Source organism: Bombus impatiens, unplaced genomic scaffold (assembly GCF_000188095.3).
Source record: "Bombus impatiens unplaced genomic scaffold, BIMP_2.2 scf_0452, whole genome shotgun sequence".
In the NCBI taxonomy this organism is placed as follows: domain Eukaryota; kingdom Metazoa; phylum Arthropoda; class Insecta; order Hymenoptera; family Apidae; genus Bombus; species Bombus impatiens.
In genome coordinates this window covers 1275909-1298020 of record NT_176871.1, presented here as the reverse complement: position 1 = coordinate 1298020, position 22112 = coordinate 1275909, and the positions used below count along the sequence as shown (strand labels likewise).

The window sequence follows — 22112 nt, the reverse complement described above, 5'->3', positions numbered from 1 at the left end:
ACGCACAACACCTTAGTCCACAACAAGAACCAGCAGCTCGTTCTGTTCAGGTGAACGTGAATTCAAAATTTGCTACAGCGTAGGGTCGGGAATTCGACCTCGGCAGTGATCGATCTCGTCACAAACTTTCCGTGATGTGTTCGTACCGTTCGCTACAAATTTTAAACTGCACACTCTGAACACAGAACACTGGCGTCCCAGTCACACTGGCTGATGCGTGGAAAGGAAGTGCGAACGGCCAACTGCACGTGTCTGTCTCACGAAATCGTTACAGCTGTACACGGCGGTTATTTGTACGGTGGTTTGCTGTGCGGTTTATACCCGTAATACTTTGGTTTGAGATACGTACGTAGCGTGGATACGAAAGGCGGTTTGATTTCCGTACCAAGTCGGTTACAAATTCCCGTCTACGTACCGTGTTTCGTTTGACAGATGCTTGATCTGCGTGTAACTACGTATACACAGTACTGCTGTCGGCATCGCTTCCAGACGTACAATGCCGGCATCGTGGATCGCATTCAATTCTCTCGAATAGTATCCAGTGGGGATCGACGAGCACGCATCCTTACGTAGTGGGACCCCACTCACCACCCACTCCGTCACCGATTCTTCAGGCGGATCACGCGAATCGGGGAGCTAACAAGGTGAGAGAGTTGTTACGATTGCGACATACTTCCACTATTCGATGAATCTGCGTATGTAACTGATATGGTTTTAAGCTGATGTTTAATGATGTTTATGATGATGTAATTTTATAGGGCTATATATGATAATCCAGTTCAGTTAACGCAAGAACTGTTGACGATCAAGATATAACACTTGTACCAAGGAAATGAAAATGGCAGATACACGAAAACAAACATAATTCAAAAGGCAAACTTTTATTCATATATTATATAGAAAATTGCAAAATTGCAAAGAGTTATGTGATTGTGTATTTACGAAGAGTATGAAGTGAATTTCATATAAAAATATGTTCACGTGTAAACGATGTATTACCTTGATTACGAAAGCAGATTTCTTGCTGCTGGCCTGTCTGAACACGAGTGACAACGTAGGCAGTGCATTGAAAGGCGTCGTCCTGATGATGACGTTGCTCATACAGCTGTAGCTTCACGCTTACGCTGACGACGCAGCCGAGACTCGATCGGGCGATATCGTGCAAGCCGTCTGCAATTCGCCGTGGTATCAACCTCGAGAGGACATTTCGCAAGATACTCACAATGAATCGTGGGAGCTTGTTATACTACGTGACAGAAGAGAAATTCTTCTCGATGAATATGTTCACTTTCAAAGAAATCGGAAAGACAGACATCAGACTTCTTATTTGTCCGTTTTGAAAGTAACGCGAGGCACATGAAGACCATTTGATCACGAGTGATATGTATTCCTTTCGACATGCATTGCTAGTATCGCACAGGCGCTATTATTGTAATTCGATGAGGAAGAACGAAGTTTTCTCTAACCTATGACTCAAACTTTCATAAACATACTTGCGCACGAAGCTTGCTATATATTATTATACATGAGTGTACAACGACTCGGATCAGTATGTGTGAATAAATAAGAAATTTTCCAGAGTGCACTTTTAAGACAAACTGATTGCAATCGTCCCATCGTTTGAGTTGAAAATAATCGATTGCAATTTACTTCGTTTCAGTTTTTCTACTTTCCTTATAAAAAAAAGGGTATCTTCTTGTTATAAGAAAATAGATCTTCGTTCTTCCCGTTTCCTTATCGCTTACATATCGCTGGAACCCTATTCCGATATTTAGCTGTGAAAGTTGAATATTCTTTGATAACATTCCAATTTTCGAAACGCATGATCTTCTTAAGAATTTATCGTATAAGTTGGATATTGTCTACAAATACAGATCAATTTTTAAAACGAATGGTGCTATTCGACGGAAACCGCGGTATTACCCGTACAGAAGAACAATAATAAAGTATTCACCTACAAAGTAACTCCACTTTCTCACTACAATTTTCATGGAAATGTAGCAGAAGTGGTAACTTACTGGACGGTGGATAATAGAGCAATTACAATAGAATAAAAGATAAACCGAGGAATAAAAACACAATTCGTAAACATGTGCGAAGAAGGAAAGAGAAGGCATTCACGATTGCGTGGAGTTATTTGTCAATCTTCGTCCAGTCAGGATGAAAACGTCGACGAGTAAGGACTTCGCTTACGCGATGACTCCGTTGAAAATCTTGTCGTGGCCTGTAGGTACCTGGCCTCTTCAAGACTACAATATCTTTTCCGCTATACGTGCCACAATAGCGACTTTTTTCTTGGTATGAAACTCACGCTATTATTCTGTTGCAAAGTTAACATGTGTGTTATCCATACGAGAACAAGCATGAGTGGACAAATAGGTGAAACTAGTTCTAGAGTTATACGAAGTTAAATTTTACATATCATAGTATACACAAAGAGAGAAATTTTTTTCTTGAGAAATAAATATTTCTATAAATTAGAATTAGAACATTTTAGAGAAATTTACGGCAAAGAAATTGTGTAAACAATAGAGAATTCAAAGATAGATTGAAATAGCCAATGTTTCCAACTTTATTGATTTTTTTATCTCCCAATTTGTACACTTAATCAATACGGTTTCTGAACAGCTGCATTTGACGCGTTTGAAGATTCTTATTCTTTTGCAGCTACTAATGGTAACGGTCGTGCAATCGGAGATGTACTTAGACAACAGCGACGCCGAGAAAAATTTGGATGGACTAGTACTTATTACCTGCGGCAGTTTGGCAGCGTCAAAGATTATACAGTTTCGTATTCGGCCTGCTGCCCTTATCTCAAATTTTACGTCCGCGGTTGAGGATTATATGGAATTGCGAGACGAAGAGAAGCGACTGATAATGCGAAAACACGCTTATATGGCCAGAGTGGCCAGTGCCAGTGTGATATGTTTCGCGTATTTCAGCTCGATTCTTTTCATAACTGTGCCTATGCTGGCTGAAGAGGAAGAGAAAGATATAGTTAACGTAACGGAGGAAAGTATAACGGAGTATCCTTTACCTTCCGAAAATGTAATGGCAGTCATAAAAATGCCGGATAATTTGCATTTTATTGTTTTTATCGTCGAGTACTTGATGCTGCTATTCCTGAGTACTGGAAATATAGGTAATTAATCGTCCTGTTATACGAATCGGTCAATATCAGAAGCCATGCTAATCAAGTTCATAAATTGAGATGTAGAGACGAAGTTCGAGCATACTTTGTCGAAAGGTAATTTGCAATTACAATTCCTTTGCTTATGGCGATAGAAAAAGGAAGTATTGGACGATGATTTCGAGGGACACATGATCTGAAATGAATAATTTTCATATAAGTGATTATGTGACAGAAATACAGTGATCAACCTCATTTTCCGATCAAAATGCCGATGGTATACGATGTCTTTTTTTATTTATATTAATCGCTTACAATAATCTCCTAAAACTTGATGTACGAATTTTACGCCACTTCACTTATACATATAGATATGGCACATTAGATCAAATCAAAGTATATTGTGAAAAAATTTTATTATTGAACTTGAACCTCGTGTGTACGTAGCGTGTGTTTGGCATGTGGATTAATATTCATTTAATGTACGTTCAAAATAGTGTTTAAAAAAATCAACTACGAAAGTAGTGTTTAAAACTATTAAAACGATAAATGAGTAACTCTAAATACGATTATTACACTATCCGGCCTGTAATTTTTGTTGTTAAAATGTAGAACATCGGCTATTCGTTTTGAGCGATGATATTAAAAGGTTGAAGCAGAATGGAATTGATTAGTCTGGGATTTGAATGGCCTAAAATACCAATACGTGCTCATAGTAGGTCAAAAAATTCATTTATTTATATTGAAATGTGAATTAGGGAGCGATTCGTTGTTCTTCGGTATCATTTTTCACCTGTGCGGTCAGGTAGAAATTTTGAGGCTTGAGTTCAATAGGTTGAACAACGAGAACGAAAAAGCAATGGAACATTTCATCTCATTAACCAAGAGGCATATTTACTTGCTGAAGTTGGCCAAAATGCTGAGCGAGACCATCAGCTCTATCTTGATTGTGCAACTATTCACGAGTTGTATACTTATTTGTACAAGCGGTAAACATTCTTACCTCACTCGATAAAATGACGCGAAGCACAATGGCATAAGTTTATTTAAATTTAATTAATTTATTATGATGATTTGCATCTGTTTTTAGGACTTCAATTTATTATCGCTCTGAGCGTTGGAAACATCGTCATGACGATAAAGTCATTTATAGTATCGAGCACGCTACTGCTGCAATTATTTGCATACAGCTACGTGGGCGAATACTTAAAGCGTCAGATGGAAGCCGTCGGTAACTCGGTGTATTTCTGTAGCTGGTACGATATACCGAAATGTGTGGCAAAAGATATTATCTATGTCATTATGAGAACTCAAGATCCAGTTTTCTTGAAAGCTGGAAAGTTCTTCGTAGTCAATATGGAAACATATATGAGTATTATAAAAACTTCTATGTCGTATCTTTCAGTTCTTCGGGTGATGGTAACTACTTGAGATCTTGTGTAATATATATGTAATTCTACGAAGCTATATTATTATAGCAAAGCACAATAAAGTATTTAATATTATATTTTTGATGATTCAATATTCATTTTAAATTCTCGAAATCAAATTTATCGAGCATGCGCGGTAAATCGTTTCAGTGGTTCTTTATAATCAATAATTCGTGCAGTCGCCGACAGATGGTTCTGGATAGTTTATGTCATTCTGTGATCACGTGTTGCAAACATTTGAAATATACATAAATTTAAATATAGAATGTAATTTAATTATTAGATGGTTTTAGATGATTATATGATTCAACGTGAGATAGCGTTACGATATCATTTTATAATGGATTGACCGTATGTTGATTAAATGATCAGATAGTATTAACCTCAAAAAAAGGGTTAAATGTTTTTATACAACAGGAAGCTGCATTTATGTAAAAGAATTATTTCTTTTGTAAAATGTCACACCGCCTGAATAACAAACAAAAATTAAAATCACTTTTACAAGTGACTGCCACTGCAACTATGTTTTATGGTGGCTTTTGCATTTACCAGGGCGATGAGAAGTTTTATAACAGATTTATCATGCCACTTGCAAGGTTTGTAAATCCTGAAGTTGCACACAATACAGCAGTGAAGATCTTGAAATGGGGTCTTTTATCTGCAAAAGATACAAATGATCCTGCTTCCTTAACTGTTGATGTTTGGGGCATGAAATTTAAGAATCCGTTAGGAATGGCAGCTGGTTTTGACAAACAAGGAGAAGCAATAGAGGGTTTGCACAAAATAGGATTTAGCTTTGTAGAAATAGGTAAATACTATTCATATGTTATTAACGATTCGCAATTGACCTATATTATATTGAAATTTTTATTAAAAGGATCAGTTACACCGAAACCACAGGCTGGCAACTTAAGACCAAGAGTATTCAGGTTGTCAGAAGACAATGCAGTTGTCAACCGATATGGTTTCAATAGCGAAGGTCATGAAGTGGTTTGGGAACGCTTGCAAAGACTGAAGAAGAATCAGAATTTTGATGGTATTGTTGGAGTTAATTTAGGTAAAAATAAAACATCGGACGACGCTGCACAAGATTATATAGATGGAATAAAGAAATTCGCAGATGTGGCAGATTACTTTGTAATTAACATATCTAGTCCTAATACTCCTGGATTAAGAACGTTGCAGAATAAAAAAGAGTTGGAAGACTTGTTAATAAAAATAAACAATGTCAGACAATCCATACAATGCAAACAACCATTGCTGTTGAAGCTGGCTCCAGATTTATCTGATTCTGAGAAGCAGGATATCGCGGATGTAATACTTCAACAATCATCGAGTGTGGATGGCTTGATATTGTGTAATACAACAGTTACACGAAATAATTTAGCGAGTGCCCTTAAAGAAGAAACTGGAGGGCTTAGTGGAGCTCCTTTGGCTGACATGTCTACAGCAATGATTTCGGATATGTACAAACGAACGAAAGGTACCATTCCTATTATTGGAGTTGGTGGAATATTTACTGGAGAGGATGCTTATAACAAGATCAAAGCTGGCGCTTCTTTGGTACAAGTCTATACGTCGTTTACGTATCAAGGGCCACCAGTTATTGGAAAAATTAAACGAGAATTGGATGATATACTCAAAAAAGATGGTCTACAGTCTATTAAAGATGCAATTGGAAAAGATGCGAATGGTAGATGAATAGTTTAACTTTGTAACTTGTTAGTTTTGTAATGTTAGATTAGTATATTAAAAATATGTATATTTTATGCAAACAATATTTTTTTAATGTTTAATTGTTACAGTTCCTACTTTGAAAATCATGTATATTCTGATACATGATATTGACAATAAAACAACATCTATGATACACGGCATGCTATCTTTTCTCATCGCTTCTTTGTGTAACATTTATTTAAGTAACTGAGTTATACAAACATTTTCATTTTAATTTATGTTTTTTGTACAATTATTTAGTACATCTATTTAAAAGCATTAAAATACGTCTGTTGTACCTGATACGTTACAACTAATATATTTTGTTTTGCGACCTGTGTTCAGGTCTTACGTATGCTATGATTAATACTCACTGGTAATGTCTTCTTTGCATGACATATTTATGATTAAAAAATGTCGAGCCACTTGGAAATAGTTTTTCATTCGAACATTTTAATATTCGTGTACTTTAAAATCGGAATAAATAATGATAAAATGATTAAATTATTACAGTAACTACGAATATTGTTCTAATATATACCTTTTTACTCACAGTTACTCCTTAAAATCAATGTTTAGTACCATTGTTTCTAACGATTCGCTCTAACTTTGCTACACGATCACAATTAATATAAACAAAAGTCGTGTAGCTCTAAATTAATGAAATCTACGCGAGCATAACCACTAAGCTAGAAGCAACGGAAGATCGATAAAGAATAGATCGTTGTCAGGTTGATCGGCAATCCTTATACGTATTACATTTTCAGGTACACAGTTAAGATAATATACGAGATGTCTCGATATTAAACGTTAATGTAAACCAAGATTTCCTCCTAGGCCCTGTTCTTTCCTCCACTGGGCTAATCGGATGGCATACCAAGCCTAGAAGAAATATTAAATCTTTAGCCATGATTTTTCTTGTTTAACAATATTATCAAAACACAATAGAGCTTCTTATATCTGAATTACTAGAGAGAAAGATGTCCAAATGATAGAATTTTTTTTATTTTGGAATTTATTTATTAATTAATTAAAGACAAAGAAAATTATTTATCTGCTTCAATATTTAAGAATTATCGTAGAAAAAGCCCTGTTAATAACAAATATTCTACATAGTAAGTTTCAATAATAAGGTTTCAATATGTATCAGAATACTCGTATAAAGAAATTCTACTGTATTTCTTTTCTTTTCTTTTTCTGTTTGATTTTAATGTTACTTCAACATCAAAGATTATTAAACCTATTACTAGGGGACCGCGGATTTTTATATAAATATATACATGTATGGACTTTCGACTTATTAAAGATTACAGTAAGTTTTTTCCTATAGGTGTATCTTATATTTTTGCATGTTATATGCATTTTGCACATTTTTGTATCTTCAAATTTTGCATAAAATTTAAAATCCGCAGTCTAGTCATTAGTTTATATATCACAATTTTTGGTGCAGTTTGCATGTGAATAGAAATTATGTGAGATTTATCAAGTTTTCCTCTGAACCTCTATTGTATTTCTTTCTTAGAAGGAATAAAGAACTGTAAGAACCTCAACGTCGGATTCTGAGAGTCCAGTTTCGGCTGCCAAAAGGACGATATCCGCCGCATGAGGTGCCCTGGGCCATCTATTGAACTGTTCTTGGAGGACAGCTTCTTGATCCGCTGTCAGACGGATCACTCGAGCATCGGATGCTCTGCTGGGATATTGTGGCGAAGCTGATCTTAACATCTTGCCTGTAAAGAAAAAAAGTCGTCCATTCGCAAGCGTTTAAACACAAGGCTGTCGAGGTAAGGCTGTTAAGAGAAAAATTGTGACAATTATCGCGACAAAAGACGCGTGAATCAGCGCGATGCATCGTGAATATATTTGTAGGTCTTGAATATTCCCTTTTATGGTGAAGAGAACACACGCGCTGATACGCCTTAAACTATTAATCAAATAAAGTAATTTTATCCGCATCCTAATGAATCTGTATAAATATTCTCAGTTCTTTCGATAACTGACCTTTCAATTAATAATATGATATATAAATTTGTTCCTCAGTTTAAAAGAGAACCGACCACTGGGTAAATCGATTTTCGTTACATAACTGCGTCTCGCATTATCATTAATTCGCCAGTTATATTACGAAGGTGTGGTAATCGTAATAGTTGTATAATAACACTGGTATTGCATAAACATGCGTCTGTTGTTTTGTATCTGTCACGCTATTATGGTGCAAGAACACGCGAATCGCTTAACGCGCATTAATTCCATATTAGCCTGTTTTAACAAGGCGACCTTTAAGCAGAAACTACTATAATAAACGCTAGTACCAGAGTGGTGAAAATGACAAATTTCTCGCGTTTCCTATATTATCTCTAATTATTACGCCAGAAATTTAAAGAATAGCACGATTTACGGGTTAAGAAAAATATAACGACGCTTAAGAAGATAGAAAATCCACAAATAAAAGAACTACATACATATGTATTATGTCCAAGAACTTGACCAACTGGTGTGACAAGTTAATTCTTTTTTGGTTGACAGACTAAAAAGCTTAAAAAGTCGACGGAACAACATAGTCTCTGGCTAAATTCAGAGAAATCTTGTTACCACGAGATTTAACAGCTGCGAAGTCCACGTGTTGGGGAGTAAAACGAGCAACGAGAATAGCGTGACATTGACCCAACGTCAGGGACTCCGTGCTTTTGGATACATTTCAAAACCAGATTACATAGGAACGAGAATAACTACTGTTTCTTCTCTGACGACGTTTTAATCGCTTTTTGTTGTATCTTTCCTCGTAATATCCCTTCTGGGAGACTTCGCGAATTCTTTGGTGATAAGTTCCATGCAAACGAGCGATATTTTTACGCGCGTATCGTAGTATTAGTGAATAGAGGGTAACAGAGTCGCAAATGTAGCGAACAAAATAACGCTCGTCGCTAGATATGTGACAATCGTGTAGATATAAGTAAATAAATAAATATATCTATATGTAATATATACTAACATTATTAAACCACAATTTTTATCATCTGCTATTTAATAGGACACACAAACTCTACCCACGTCCATCTAAGTACGAAAGAAGCTTCGAAGAAATGTGATATTTGACAGCACAAGAATCACTGTGAAACTAATCAATATTAATTGATTGTCGAAAGTCCCAAGCAACTTTACATCGACGATAAATAAGAAGGAAGTAATAAAGGAAACATCTCTTAAAGTTCCTAAATGACATAAGTTTTCTTCAACCAATCCAGACGCAGCGAGGCAACAGTCTACCTGGTAATTAACATCTGTTGCACATAATATGCTCATTATAACAATGTAAATATTATACGTATCTATGATTACCCAATTGCAGGCTACTCCAATATAATATTTGACAAGCCTATGTAATAATGATAAATGATAAGTATGTAATTCATCTATTTTGGGAATATAATTAAAAAAGGTAGAACCTCCGTACTACCAGGTAAGTGCTCTTACCTATCAAGTATTACAGAAATTACAATGTGCATTCTTTGTAATTTTGCACTTTCCAGTTTCTTATGAATGCATAACAATCCGCAATCTACTAATAACTCTCAGAAGTGGCTGCGATTATAAATAAATAAGATAAAATGAAAAAAGAAGAACTCGTTTACATTGGACAAAAATGTTTGACCACTTACTGGGCTCGCTGAATCTCACTCTGTGCGTCGATTTCTTAGCATCGTCGTGGTCCGGATAAACCGTGTGTTTCTCGCACAAATAGCACTTTCTTTCGTAAAAGTAAGACTGAAGCGACTTAGGTACGCTCATCTTCGCGAATGGATGTCGTCCTAACCGATAGAAGATCAAACGTCCCTGCGCACGGTTCTCGCGCGACTGATTTCTACCTCCTTTTGTCGCAACTGATTTTGCTCGCGTAGCAATATAAAAATGTTAATCAATGCGTACACGTAGGAAAGGAATAGCCTTGATAGGATGCACGAACCTAACGGAAGCCTCGACAAAGTTCCTTGCCAAAATATTTAATTATACGATTCTGCTTCCGGTTCTGGTTCTGAATCACTGGTCCATTAAGCTGTAAAGCATTTGGCCGCTTGTTCGCGCCATGTAAGTGATAAAACATCTCGTTATTCTATATTTAAATCGCCATTTTGCCACGGTAGCACAACAGCTCGAAATAGGTAGAGAATCATTTTCCATGTCACACTTTGATTTTTATATACGTTGCTTGAATGTGTACATTTTTCTAATGACTGTTTCAGGTTTCTATTTTCCAACTATGAAGAACATAAACCCGCCAAGAAAAGAAATTCCTCGTAAATCGATAAAAGTTTTTGTAGCTTCGATATAAAGACAGTAAATATACAACTAACTTATCAACCTCTTTTATGACATTTACTGTACAAAAGCTAAAATTTAATTTTTATATTAGCAATGCAAAAAATCTGTAGAATAAAGAGATAATTATTTTCTAAATCATTTGTTCGTAACTTATTCAGTGAAGTTTCGTGCTCGTTCGATTTCAAATGCCGAATCATTATTTCGTAATGCTCTATATAATACAATTTTATTTCACGGATTCCAAATATTTCAACGTACCTATCTTGAAAAATGAAGAGATTCTTGGCAGAACATTTTAATTAAGGATGACAGTATTGGATTCCTGCGTAATTCTGTTTGTTCGATTGACGCAATAAAACTGTTTATACTAGCAACTCGCTAATTGTTTCGAACAGTGTACCTAGGTACACAGAATGTCTCACTATCGTTTGTCACGTGTAAGTGTTACAGGTCGAACACTGCTAAAGTCAGGCCTCAAACGTACTTTCTCTTTTAGATTAGGCGATCCTGTTCTCCAAAGAGAGTAAGCCGAGGATCCGCGATCCGCACAGGCTGATAAGCAACCGGAGAGACAATTTCGCGTTTAAAAGGCGTGCCGTGACATTTCTGTAACGCGTATTTGTCGTTTCATGGTGCGTAGGTGGCGAGTAAATGCCTTGAGCTGTATGTTTATGGAGCAGCTCTTTGGAATGTTAAACTTGACCCACAGATTGGATAGCATGCCAAGTAAACAGGCACGGACGAAGCAATCGAGGACAGTTTCCGATTGAAAAGGCGATCTTAAAATCAGAAGCGTCTATTCATCGATCTGTAACGTGTTTGTGGTTTTGGCGGGCGTCACGCGTGATTCGAAAACGCGTTTTACGTGTCGAAGAAAAAGGCTGCTGTTCGTTCGAGAAAGCGTGAAATGGAAATTAGCTGTGATAGGATCACCCATTTACGGTTATACATGAAAGTATCTGAACGTTTGCCGTAGAATATTTTTATAAACGTGGTAAAACATATATTATAATGAATTCTTTAATTCCGTCGAACGAAATTTTAATCAACGAATCGAATCCGCTTATAGTCGTCCATCTTATTTCAAACTTTACCAATACGATCACGACAATCGTGTCATTACATAGTATTAATAAAATGTTTGGATGTTTTGTGCAATGCAGATAATATATTTATAGAAGGTTTCTATATCTGTTCAAATATCTTTACGAGTCTCTTTAGTTACAAATCAGTGTACAATGGACTGTTTTCAATGTCCGCGTATAATTCACGGAATTTTCCAGGAGTGCAGTAAACAGGCAAGTCTTCTTCGGAAAACTGTAGCAGATCTAGCAAATTTTCCTCTATTTCCTGCTGATACACCGAGCCAGCGAATCTCGATTCGATGGTCTGACGATCGTCGTCTTGTATCTAAGAAGATTACGCGACATTTAACACGATCCGAAACGAAAAATCAAACTTTTTATCTCATAAATAGACTGCGTATCTTTCTGTCATTATGCGAAAAAAGGTATTAGAGGGGCGCGGTGAAAAGAAATGATTAATCTAAATGATACTTTCACTTTAACTTTCAATTTGCTGGAACTTATATAGTATGAAAGATAAGGAAAGACACGACCTTCTACGTCGATATACAAATTATACAAAAATACTGATTTGCATAAAAATCTGCAGACTGCTTATAAATTCTTGACTCACCGCATTCCAGTTGGATTGTACTAATGCACGCACGCAATCGTCAACTAATGATTGTCCAGGAATTGCCTATCGCGAGAAAAATTTATTCGTCGTTCGTTTCTCGAATGGATTATTTTCAATGTTCGTTTCTCTTACCGTTTTCGACAAGAGCGTAGCACGGTTCTCCACTCGAAGACACTCGAATCTATCGTAGAAGATCGCCATGGCCCATGGTTCCCGGAAGTACGCGTAAAAGTCCGAGATCAACGACTTCTATATCACGGTGACAGATATAATTATTTTCTAGATCTTTCATTCTCGGTTTTACGTCATAGAAAAACAATTTACTTCGAAACGTGTTTTAAGCTCGTTCAGTAAGCTCTCGTGCTTTCCGTATAACGCGACCATATGACGCACTTCGAAATCCTAAAATATTGGCGGATTATTACGCATACTCTGAAATCATTAAAAAAGCAAAGTGATATATCTCTCTACCTTCTTGTTGAAACACGTTACTGTTTCTATCATGTCAAACCGATTCAGTTGTATGCGGAAGTAGCCAATTTCTGATGTACACGAGCCTGTTATCAGCACTTGACCCTAAATACGATCGCTTAAACGAATTTCCTCGCAGAACGTAGCGAAACCACAATGAAAACTCACGTAAACGTTGTAATGAATCGTAGGTTTGCGTAACATGGATTTTCCAGACTTGCCGACGTGAAGGTAGCGATAACCACCGGGTAAAGTACAGGCCACGATTTTCGGTGATCGAAACACGACTATCGGCTGATCTTCCTTGCTTTTCAACTGTACGACCGATGTCTCGCTGCCTCGATGTTCATTTTCGATGACCGATCGAAGAATCTTCGCTAGCTATCAGATATTAATGAACTTCGTGAAGCTAAAAGACTCGCAGATTTAAAAATTTCAATCATCTTGCGGAATTGAATTAATATTATTAGCAAAATTGTGCAAATCACAAGTTACAAGTTATCAGTGTTAAACCTTTACATCCGGAAGTAATTTGACGTTTCTATCCATCAATTTGGTTATTAAGAAATTACGAAGAAAAAGTTACAGTTACCTGCATATTTGTCTGTTTTGAAATATTAACTTTCATTAGAACTCGTAAGATCATAAAAGAAAAGTTTGTAGCCAATAAACCGCAATATTTATGAATCGTGCAAGGACGTTTTGGTCTACTAACTTTCTCGCCGATCTCTATACTATTAAAGTATATATGTTGCCAGGCTTCGAGGTAGAATCTTCTACAATACTTAGTTATGCTACCAGCAGCAAAGATCGATGGATCGTTTGTCCTTAATTCCGTGTCTATGACCAACTGGCCGTCGAACATGAGTCCAGACCTACAGATCGCTGAAAAGGATCGAACGCATTGGTGAATCATAGTTAGCGGTCGTGAACAGAATTATGAACTTCGTTGACGTAGAAATTTGGCAATCACCCAAAAATATCCTCATGTTGATGGTCTTCTCGCGAAAATTTAGAAAGGCGTTGCAGTCCAACGTTCTGGTTTTACCTCTCAGCCGGATAACGATCGCTTCTATCATTTTTCCTTGTGGCAAACTTTTTACGTGCCAATCGATCAATTCCCAACCCACGAGCACCTCGATATTATTCTTCGAAATCGACTTCATCACTTCTGCGTACACCTTCGATAGCCACATGTTTCTTTATATATTAAGCAATATGTTTTTCGAATTTCTATATAAAAGAACGAAGTTACATCGAGATTCTAAAAATGCTTGGTTTAAAAGATATTCTGATATTAATTAAAGATCAACATTCTTTTCGTAATAGAATAAGGCTGTTGGTATCAGTAAACGTATAAATATTGTATATCAGCAACAGAATAGTTGCTCAGTGTTGTACAGTGCAGTCGAAGAGTGTCGTTGGAACGATTAAAGAAAGACAAATCTAATTCGCGTGCTTTTTGTACTTCGCAATCATCGAAGAAGATATTTTCGTAGGATGTACACTTTTGCAATGGCGGTTGGATCAGTGTGATCCAAGAACCCTTAACTCCAAATTCGAGCAATCCTTGAAGGGCGCAATAACAATCGATGTTGTGTCCATAAAAAATAATCTTCCCTAGAAAAATGTCGTGTATTAATGTTTGATTTCTTCTTTCGTAAAATCTGATCGAACGACTAACTTTCGCGTTCCAATTTATTCGTCAACTCTTCGATCTTCTCTAAACAGATAGCCGCTTCTGTATCGTCATTGAGCGTCAAACAGTTCCAAGGTGTTTCGTGCTGCAAAAATTCTCTAGGCGGGGGAAAAATAATTGTTGATATTCGTTCTAATTTCTAGAGCTTTATCTTCTTGGTTTACCCTTTTTTCTGCTCGTCCAATTCATCTTGAAATTGAGGACGCTGATACTGCATTCCACAGGTTAAGATGAGATAATCGTATGTAATGTTTCCTTGATTCATCACAGTTACGTATTTCTCTTTCCTGTTAGGCACAATACAATCGGTCACGGGAATATTTGTGTCATTATAGAAAACATTTGAAGAAATTTCATTAACACTGTAATGTAGATCGTGAATGTTTATGAAAGTTCATATTTTCATGAAGATAATTAGAAAAGTGGAATCTAGGTAGAAAACTTTTTTTTGCTTATTAGATACTATAACGAGTGTTATACTCGACATTTTATATACGTTTGCGTATTATAATACGTGCATTCTGTACATATTTGCACCTTCCAATTTCCTATAAACGCATCTCTGCGATGTTTTTATTTCCTCTCTGTTTTTCCATACCTTTGAATCGACGTCACTGTTCCATATACAATACTAATTCGATAACGTGCCCCAATCAGCCGACGATACCTCGGACAATATCGGCCTTTGAAGGGTAGCAAATGCGCGCACGTTTCGTCTTCGTCCTCGAAAGGTAAGCCGTGTGGCGATATCAGAGTGATATTCGTGAATCGTATGAAGCTTTGTCTAAATTTAAGAAAACAGAGTTTGTCGTTCACCTTTAAAGTTCCTTCAGTTTTTAATTCAGTTTTACCCAAAAATAAGATGTTCTAAGAATGCAACGGCACAATCCGAGGCGCCCACCACAACCACCCTCGAATCGATGATCGGTTTTGGTATCAATGCGATCCTTGGTGACGTCATGAAAAGCGAAAAACATTCAGTTCGTTTCATAGGCTCGTCAGTTTCCTCGAAACCATGATACTTGTATTCGATTCTTCGACGAGGCCTCACGGGAGCCATAGTGTTCAAGCATATCGTCAGAGGATGCGTACGAGTCTAAAATAGCAGTACGTCTCAGGATGAACTACAGGGTAAGTCAGAAAGGTGGTTACGCGTTGTATCTCATGTCGTGCTGACACTTTTTAATTTACAGGAAACATGTGAATTGGAAGCAGGTGAAACAGAACGGCCTGCAAGATCTCCAGATTGTGCATCGATTGTGTATCAATCTGTAGCCTTTTTAAGTATTTAAAGAACAAGGTCTAGCCTAGAAAGCCAGAAATTGCAAAGAAATATAATTCAGCAAGAATTTTATACTATTTTTATAACTATGTTCCATAGTACGATGATGAATTTTTCAGGCTGATGTCGGTTATGTAAGGATCAACACCGAGAGCAGTTTCAACCAATAAAATAAATGTGGCAAATACCTTCGTATATTTGCAATACTTAGGAAAGCAAATGATACTATTCTATTCCTGGTAAGTCAAATAATATCAACAAGCCACGAAACTAAACGCGTATCCTCTTTCCGACTCTGTATTTGTTGCCCACCCGAAAGTCTTAGAAAAGTTAATACATTTGCTCTAAAATTGGACGAGATCATGGCTGAATAACGTTGTAATAATTCATTTAACTTGACACTCTGTCGATACTGTTAAAATATGAAATTAATATTAAGAAATACATGCAATTTAAAATTCATGAGCTATAATAAAAGTTTGACCAAAATTTTATTAAAAGTAGGACGTGTCCTAAGACTTTCGAGGGGAAATGTAATTTTATCGTCGAATTTTACCAATGCACTTAACGCTGTTTCTGTAAGTCGATAATAAAGAACGATCATGCCACTAAAACGAGCGATCTCGCAGAAGAAGAAGGGCAGATGAATGGAGAAAACTGGCATCAGTATGAAATGTAGAATACGTCCATAAGCATCGCCAGGTATATTTTTCTCTGCGATGTAATCTTCTATGTGATAACGTCGTCTAATATACGTGACTTCTTTCTCGACACTAATGAAATTTATATCGTCGTTGATGTTCATCGAGATGTAAAAAATTTTCTAAAAAGCAGTCAACATCCTTCTAAGCTCACCAAAGTATTGCTACACCGACTATCCTGTCCTTCCATTGACAGACATAACACTGCATCTCCGACGGTTGTTTGTCCATCGCGATGTCAAAGTCTATTAAAACTTGTTCCGCTTTTGGAATATTCTGTAGAAGTTCTTGTATGTCGTCTCTATCGGAAAGTTTAGCTTCTCGAAGCTTTATGTGACCCAGAAGAGCAGTACGATGCATTACGTATAGCGTCATCGGATAATCCTTGTTGCACTTCAGTGGCACACGCTGGATCGTTTAAAAAAGCGTCAAGATATTGCTAATTTTTGTTAAGTTAATTCATTCGAGAATTGGCGTTGAGTCGCGAGATAAAATTTAACAATACGCTGAATTTTAGTAACTTTTGTACTAAAAACAGTTCATCATATGATAACTGTTATTTGGTTTTTATATTATTAGCGACAATAATATAGTTATTCTATATCTTCTTTACATTTATTCATTGCTCCTATTAAATATAAATCCCATGACTTCTTTATATTTCCTTTGTCCGGATAACGTTAGGATAACTTCAAGAATAATTTCTTGAAATATGTTAGTCTCGAATGTGTCAATAAGAAATGTAATATACCACGAAATGTTGGAGGAGAGGAAAATAAGGATGAGAGAAAGGCAGAAGGATCACGCAATAATCCAAGTCGGGAAAACACTCGAACGCGGCCTCCATGAAGTTCCTACTCCAGCGACGTTTTATTTCATCTTTCATCGCGAAAATTTCCAAAACGAATGCGTTAACATCGCCGTGATAAACAGGCTGCAAAGGGACATCGATCTTGTCAAATACTGGGTCTCCGAAAGATTCACCGAAGGTAACGATAGATCTTCCTTTGTTGCAAAAAAATGTCGCAATTGATTTTGTTCCTCTTAAATAAAAATCGAACAAGAAGTCGAAATTCGTTGGGAACTCACGTGGTATCGTAAATAATGAGTCTGTGAACGCGTTGGTCATCAATTTTGATCGATAATACGTGTCGAAGTAATCGGCTATCGATTGCAGATCACTGCTGAAGGTCATTATCGATGAATCGAACAGTTTTCTCGTAGGTGGTATCAGTTTCGTCGCTTCATCGTTGAAAGCTACAGAAATTCTAGAGTCTGTGTCCTCGACGCTTTCCATGCTCTCTTCCGGTGAAAGTCCCTCGGAGAATCTAATGCGGTGTGAATATGTCTGACATAAATGCATCTGGCAGATAAATCTACTCAAGACAAATAGATTTCAAGTTCTCATTTAGAGATGTTGGAAAGTTGTATTTCTTTCCTATCGCGTTTCTAAATTTCAAAATAACGATTGCTATATGTATACGCTATTACGTTTACAAGCATACGCAAGCCAAGTGAAAGTAATTACGTTGAACTAAAGTACAAATTAATAAATTAATCGTTAGAATTAAAAGCAGTATTTACTGCCTTGGTATGCAATTAAACTATAAATTTTAATCAAGTGGCAATATGTTTTCTAATTCAGACGACGCAACGTATGCGTCGATATCAATGAGAAGGACTTCTCAAAAATTATTATCCTTCAGAATTAGTCGTCAGAAAGAATAAGTTACAAATTCGATATGTCCCACGGCGAAGTATAATAAAAAATACTAACTCTTTCGTTGATTCCTCGAGAGACTTTCTCCAAAATATAGAGAAGAACGTCTTGCTGGCAGGCTGCATGCTTTGTCGGAGAAATTTGTCGTTTTCATGGATCTTTCTAAGACCATTGTACGGTCGCAGTTCGAAATTCTGATTGAGTGTATCTACATCTACGTTGCTATTGAGAAACATTACGCCAGTAGCAAAACCATCGTCATCCTCGGAAACGATCAGTCGTCGACAGTTGTCAGGATTGCGAATCATCTCGCTGACGTAAAATTCTCCATAAAATTCTTTTACGAGGCTCGACTCCGCGTCGATGATCGCTACTATGTCGTCGTTATCCTCTTCTCTATTACGTGGGAAAGAAAATGTTTCTATTTAGTGCGCTATTACGATGAGTCAGAGGTTACAGTGCTCCTTGAACTCGTTCATTTCTAATTGTTTGTCTACATGCCATCGCGGAAATTCTATGTAAACAAACTGATCAATATACAGGGTGATCCTAAACTTGTGGTACATTCAGGAAGCAAGCGATTTGTTACGCGAAAGTAAGTCAAAAATATAAAATAAAATTTGTTCACGTGGTACTCCAATCTGAAAAATATTTTTCATTTTAATTGTAGTATTCGGGCTCCAATTGTAACGTGAATTTAAGACCGTGTATTTTCAACCTACCTACGAGGGATCAGCTTCTTTCTAACTATAGCACAATATCGGAATCACCATGTATAAATAGAAAAAACGATTCAGAAAGTCGCGTGAAACGCAACTCACACAGCACGTCGAATCTTGAGCCTGGGATTTTTTAGATGACGTTCGGTTATGTAGATTGACTGCACGGACGGCTTGTCGGCACAGTATTGCGGGATCCTGATCATCTGCCGTTCGAACACGTCTGCAGCAGCTGGAAAATTAAAACCACCGGTGGTTTTGAGCAGCGTCTACCGAAAGATCCATCTTTGGACTCACGTATAATAATCTGAGGAGGAACCACGAGAATCACGTGTTGCAAACACGACGTAATATCGAAGAGTCCTGTCAGTAGGTCTGCGAAGAAGTTGCCAGTATATCGTTTGTCCCAGACGAGGATATGTATAAACATCGCGTTTCCTTCTGTCACATCTTCGATCCTTTATCAAACGAATCGTAGATAAGAGGAGCATTTTACCTTTCTCTTTTTAATATTCGCGTTAAACGAACAATGATCAGTGCTGCATTTAACGGGTTAATGAAATTTGTGTTCGACAGAAATAGTTTCCATTACTTATACAATCTGTACAACCAAGTCAGCCAATCATCTGGAGTCACCGATGGCACGTTCGGATAATTGCAAAGGCATATGCCTGAAACGATTTCACACTTTTCGTTACACTGCACCATCGATAGACAACTCGCCTCGCTGCAAACGAACGTTTCCTGTTATCATGCTGCGAAATTGTCAGACGATTGTCTAGTTAATTGAATACAAGATGCGTTCGAGGTCCACGTCTCCAAAAATTTCATACGTCTCCGGACGTATGAGTTGCTCGAGATTAGGCAGATCGGCGTGCTCCATTAGTCTGACACCGAAAATCTTTGTCGCTGCATCCAGACTTTTCCTTCCGCGGAAATATACCTCTGGATCGCCCAGCCATATACTCAACATTTTTCTTCTTTCATAACCGTACTAGTCTCGGCGAACCGAAATTTATCGCTGGACTTTCGATACCCGATCGAACTACAGAATACTATAGTAAATGTTGCGTGACTGATTTCAGGGTTGAAACGATCACTTGCACTTATACGAGTATGTACTAATCGCCGCTGGTGCAACTGCCAATAATTGAGGAAAAAACCGATAGACTGAAATCATTGGATGACAGATAATCGTGGGAAAAGTGAAACTCTCTCTCTATATGCGCCCATCGAGGCGACCGACTTTAATGCTCGCAAAAAAGGTAATAACGAAACTCCTCGAACGATTTAAACGGTGGGGCAAAGTAATTGCTTCGCGTTCTCTTCGCTGTTCCCTTCTTACTCCGTTTTCTTCTCGAGTATTAAGCTCCATCCACAACAGCGTCAGCCTGTTTCAAAGCGGAAATAACGAAGCGGGAACGTTGCAGGCTACACCTTTAAAACTATCGAAGAAACTTAGGAAAAAGTATCGAAAGATTTGCGCGCTGTTAGTTGACAATTTCAACGATAGAATTTCTTTCTTCTTGCGGTTTGCCGCAAGACACATCGCGGAAGCTATTTACGTTGCACTTGGTGCTGGCACGTGCGCGTTCCACGATGCAATCGACAATAACAGACACGATCGTTACGGTATGCTGCATCGGTGCACTTTTTTTCGTTGGCCTTCGCCGCCGTTCCGCCATATCAAAGTCTTCCCTTGCGTCTCTCGCTTTTTAGGCTTCAAAGTAATCGTATCGAATCGATTTATTTTGCTACCGGCTATTTATTTTTTCTTATCGCTTCGATGGAAAGCAATCGATTCAAGACTTTACCAAGGACTTGCTGCATTTACGAATACCTGGCTAACGACGTGGCGTCATGCAACTTCGTGTCACGATACGCAGCGCGAAAACGCGCACCTGGCTCCAATGTTTTGGCAGTAAAGCTGTTCCTCTTTTAAAGAACCTACTTTCGGCTCCGATGTCTATAATTCGTTCACAGATACTCTGTATTCGAATTACGAGAATTCATCAAATATATCCTATATTCGACTGTTCTACCTCTACTGACTGCGAACGTTCGTTCAAAGCAGTTAAGAGTAATTGCACCTAACTCGAACGGATGAAATTGTAGACGAAAAGCAGGAGCGTATGTGCGCATAACGATCTGTTATCGTTACCAGAGGAAAAGGCTTCTTCCGCTGACTTGAACAACGTTGCTGACAGAAACCTCTTCTCCGTAAGTTTCTAATTAGCTCTTGGGAGATCCGCCGACTGATTACAGGCCGTGAGATCGTCCCGTTGCCGAAGAAGAGGCGGCTCGCAGTCGCCCCGTCGTGTACAGAGAACGAGCTTTTATTAATAACTGCAAGAAACGCGGAAGCACAAGCCAATGATCGTGACTTTTTGTTCAACCAAACTGATATTATGTCTTTCACTTTCCTATCAGTCTCCACTTCCTCTGATATATAACGAAGAAACTCTTAGAAAGATACTTCGACGCATAGCTAAATCATCGGAGACGATGTTTATTCTGTTTGAGAAGTAACGCGCAATATGGACCATTGAACGCGCAACGGTTCGTAACGGGTTACGTCAGACCAACCACCGTACGAATTTCCGACTTGCGAAACGCGACTCGTAGCTGCTTTACTTTTACTTCGCCAATGTTCCCACAATTCTTCGCGGTTAGCCAGCAAACTCTCGAAGCGAAGCAAATGTTGCATTTCTGCTGCGATAAAAATGGGATCGAAGTTGTTTCGCTGGTGCGACAGGTACGAGGATGCTTCGTGTCATTGTCGTTAGAATATCTCGCGAAATTTCATTCGGAAGATTTTGAGAATGACGTGATTAGTCGTTCTCTAACGATACCTTGCACAAACGCAGCACATGTTGCGTCATTAGTCGGCTTATCTATACTCAGGTATCATAAGTTAATTAACGCGTTCGATAAACTATACTAGAAGGTATTGGGTCGATGCGAATTTCATTTGCGGAGTACGTTGAAAACTGCGCTGTACTCTGATTCTCTTTTTAACAAGTTTTATAGCGATGTGAAATAAATTTTTCACTGTACATGCTAGAAACGATATCTAAAAGAATTTTGGCTGATATTAGATGTGAAAGCAAAATAGGACAGCAGATAAACAGTTATTTAAACACTTCTATACGATTATATATTAGTTAAAATCCTTCAACATATCTTACTAAAAATTCCTTAAATAAATTTTCGAATAACGGAT

The 22112-nt window shown here is 37.5% G+C and overlaps 5 protein-coding genes and 1 long non-coding RNA gene across 8 annotated transcripts; 3 read left to right on the top strand and 3 right to left on the bottom strand.

Moving 5' to 3' along the window:
• Positions 1-375: 375 nt before the first annotated feature.
• LOC117151810 lies at positions 376-1970 on the bottom strand. Its single transcript, XM_033321458.1, has 2 exons — positions 1000-1970; positions 376-636 (listed from the first exon to the last, which is right to left on the bottom strand). The coding sequence occupies exons 1-2, from the start codon at positions 1099-1101 to the stop codon at positions 394-396; spliced, it is 345 nt and encodes a 114-aa protein (XP_033177349.1). The 5' UTR covers positions 1102-1970; the 3' UTR covers positions 376-393.
• Positions 1971-2160: 190 nt separating this feature from the next.
• On the top strand, positions 2161-4637 carry LOC117151105 (odorant receptor 7a-like). Its single transcript, XM_003490524.4, has 4 exons — positions 2161-2298; positions 2668-3142; positions 3889-4119; positions 4221-4637. The coding sequence occupies exons 1-4, from the start codon at positions 2161-2163 to the stop codon at positions 4559-4561; spliced, it is 1185 nt and encodes a 394-aa protein (XP_003490572.1). The 3' UTR covers positions 4562-4637.
• Positions 4638-4763: 126 nt separating this feature from the next.
• Positions 4764-6430, top strand: LOC100741107 (dihydroorotate dehydrogenase (quinone)). The gene is made up of 2 exons (XM_003490523.4): positions 4764-5368; positions 5438-6430. The coding sequence occupies exons 1-2, from the start codon at positions 5017-5019 to the stop codon at positions 6259-6261; spliced, it is 1176 nt and encodes a 391-aa protein (XP_003490571.1). The 5' UTR covers positions 4764-5016; the 3' UTR covers positions 6262-6430.
• A 58-nt stretch (positions 6431-6488) lies between these two features.
• Positions 6489-10159, bottom strand: LOC100747369. Its single transcript, XM_003490493.4, has 3 exons — positions 9936-10159; positions 7822-8006; positions 6489-7158 (listed from the first exon to the last, which is right to left on the bottom strand). The coding sequence occupies exons 1-3, from the start codon at positions 10063-10065 to the stop codon at positions 7087-7089; spliced, it is 387 nt and encodes a 128-aa protein (XP_003490541.1). The 5' UTR covers positions 10066-10159; the 3' UTR covers positions 6489-7086.
• On the top strand, positions 7936-10731 carry LOC112213052. Of its 3 annotated transcripts, none has more exons than XR_004461947.1 (4): positions 7936-8060; positions 8803-9546; positions 9626-9736; positions 10518-10731. It is a non-coding gene; the product is annotated as an uncharacterized LOC112213052 (long non-coding RNA). The 3 variants fall into 3 exon arrangements; XR_004461946.1 differs by lacking the exon at positions 10518-10731 and adding an exon at positions 9807-9886; XR_004461945.1 differs by lacking the exon at positions 10518-10731 and having other exon boundaries at positions 9626-9886.
• Positions 10732-11742: 1011 nt separating this feature from the next.
• On the bottom strand, positions 11743-22085 carry LOC100740870 (cilia- and flagella-associated protein 61-like). Its single transcript, XM_033321444.1, is given in 20 exon segments — positions 11743-12006; positions 12295-12360; positions 12430-12546; positions 12622-12699; positions 12769-13149; positions 13340-13704; positions 13817-13949; positions 14117-14388; positions 14453-14565; positions 14632-14861; positions 15044-15251; positions 15319-15563; positions 16225-16522; positions 16605-16858; positions 17202-17846; positions 18149-18566; positions 18992-19121; positions 19187-19347; positions 19482-19616; positions 19684-22085. Coding segments are annotated over 20 exon segments (4617 nt in total). The 5' UTR covers positions 19863-22085; the 3' UTR covers positions 11743-11817.
• Positions 22086-22112: the final 27 nt, after the last annotated feature.

Coding starts and splice junctions, on each gene's coding strand:
- LOC117151105 (XM_003490524.4), top strand. CDS start 2,161: ATGAAAACGTCGACGAGTAAGGACTTCGCTTACGCGATGACTCCGTTG. Junction 2,299..2,667: donor CAATAGCGACTTTTTTCTTG/GTATGAAACTCA, acceptor ATTCTTTTGCAG/CTACTAATGGTAACGGTCGT. Junction 4,120..4,220: donor TATACTTATTTGTACAAGCG/GTAAACATTCTT, acceptor ATCTGTTTTTAG/GACTTCAATTTATTATCGCT.
- LOC100741107 (XM_003490523.4), top strand. CDS start 5,017: ATGTCACACCGCCTGAATAACAAACAAAAATTAAAATCACTTTTACAA. Junction 5,369..5,437: donor ATTTAGCTTTGTAGAAATAG/GTAAATACTATT, acceptor TTTTATTAAAAG/GATCAGTTACACCGAAACCA.
- LOC100747369 (XM_003490493.4), bottom strand. CDS start 10,065: ATGAGCGTACCTAAGTCGCTTCAGTCTTACTTTTACGAAAGAAAGTGC. Junction 8,007..9,935: donor AGTGAGATTCAGCGAGCCCA/GTAAGTGGTCAA, acceptor TTTTCTTTACAG/GCAAGATGTTAAGATCAGCT. Junction 7,159..7,821: donor TCTCAGAATCCGACGTTGAG/GTTCTTACAGTT, acceptor TATTTCTTCTAG/GCTTGGTATGCCATCCGATT.
- LOC117151810 (XM_033321458.1), bottom strand. CDS start 1,101: ATGAGCAACGTCATCATCAGGACGACGCCTTTCAATGCACTGCCTACG. Junction 637..999: donor AATCTGCTTTCGTAATCAAG/GTAATACATCGT, acceptor TCACCTTGTTAG/CTCCCCGATTCGCGTGATCC.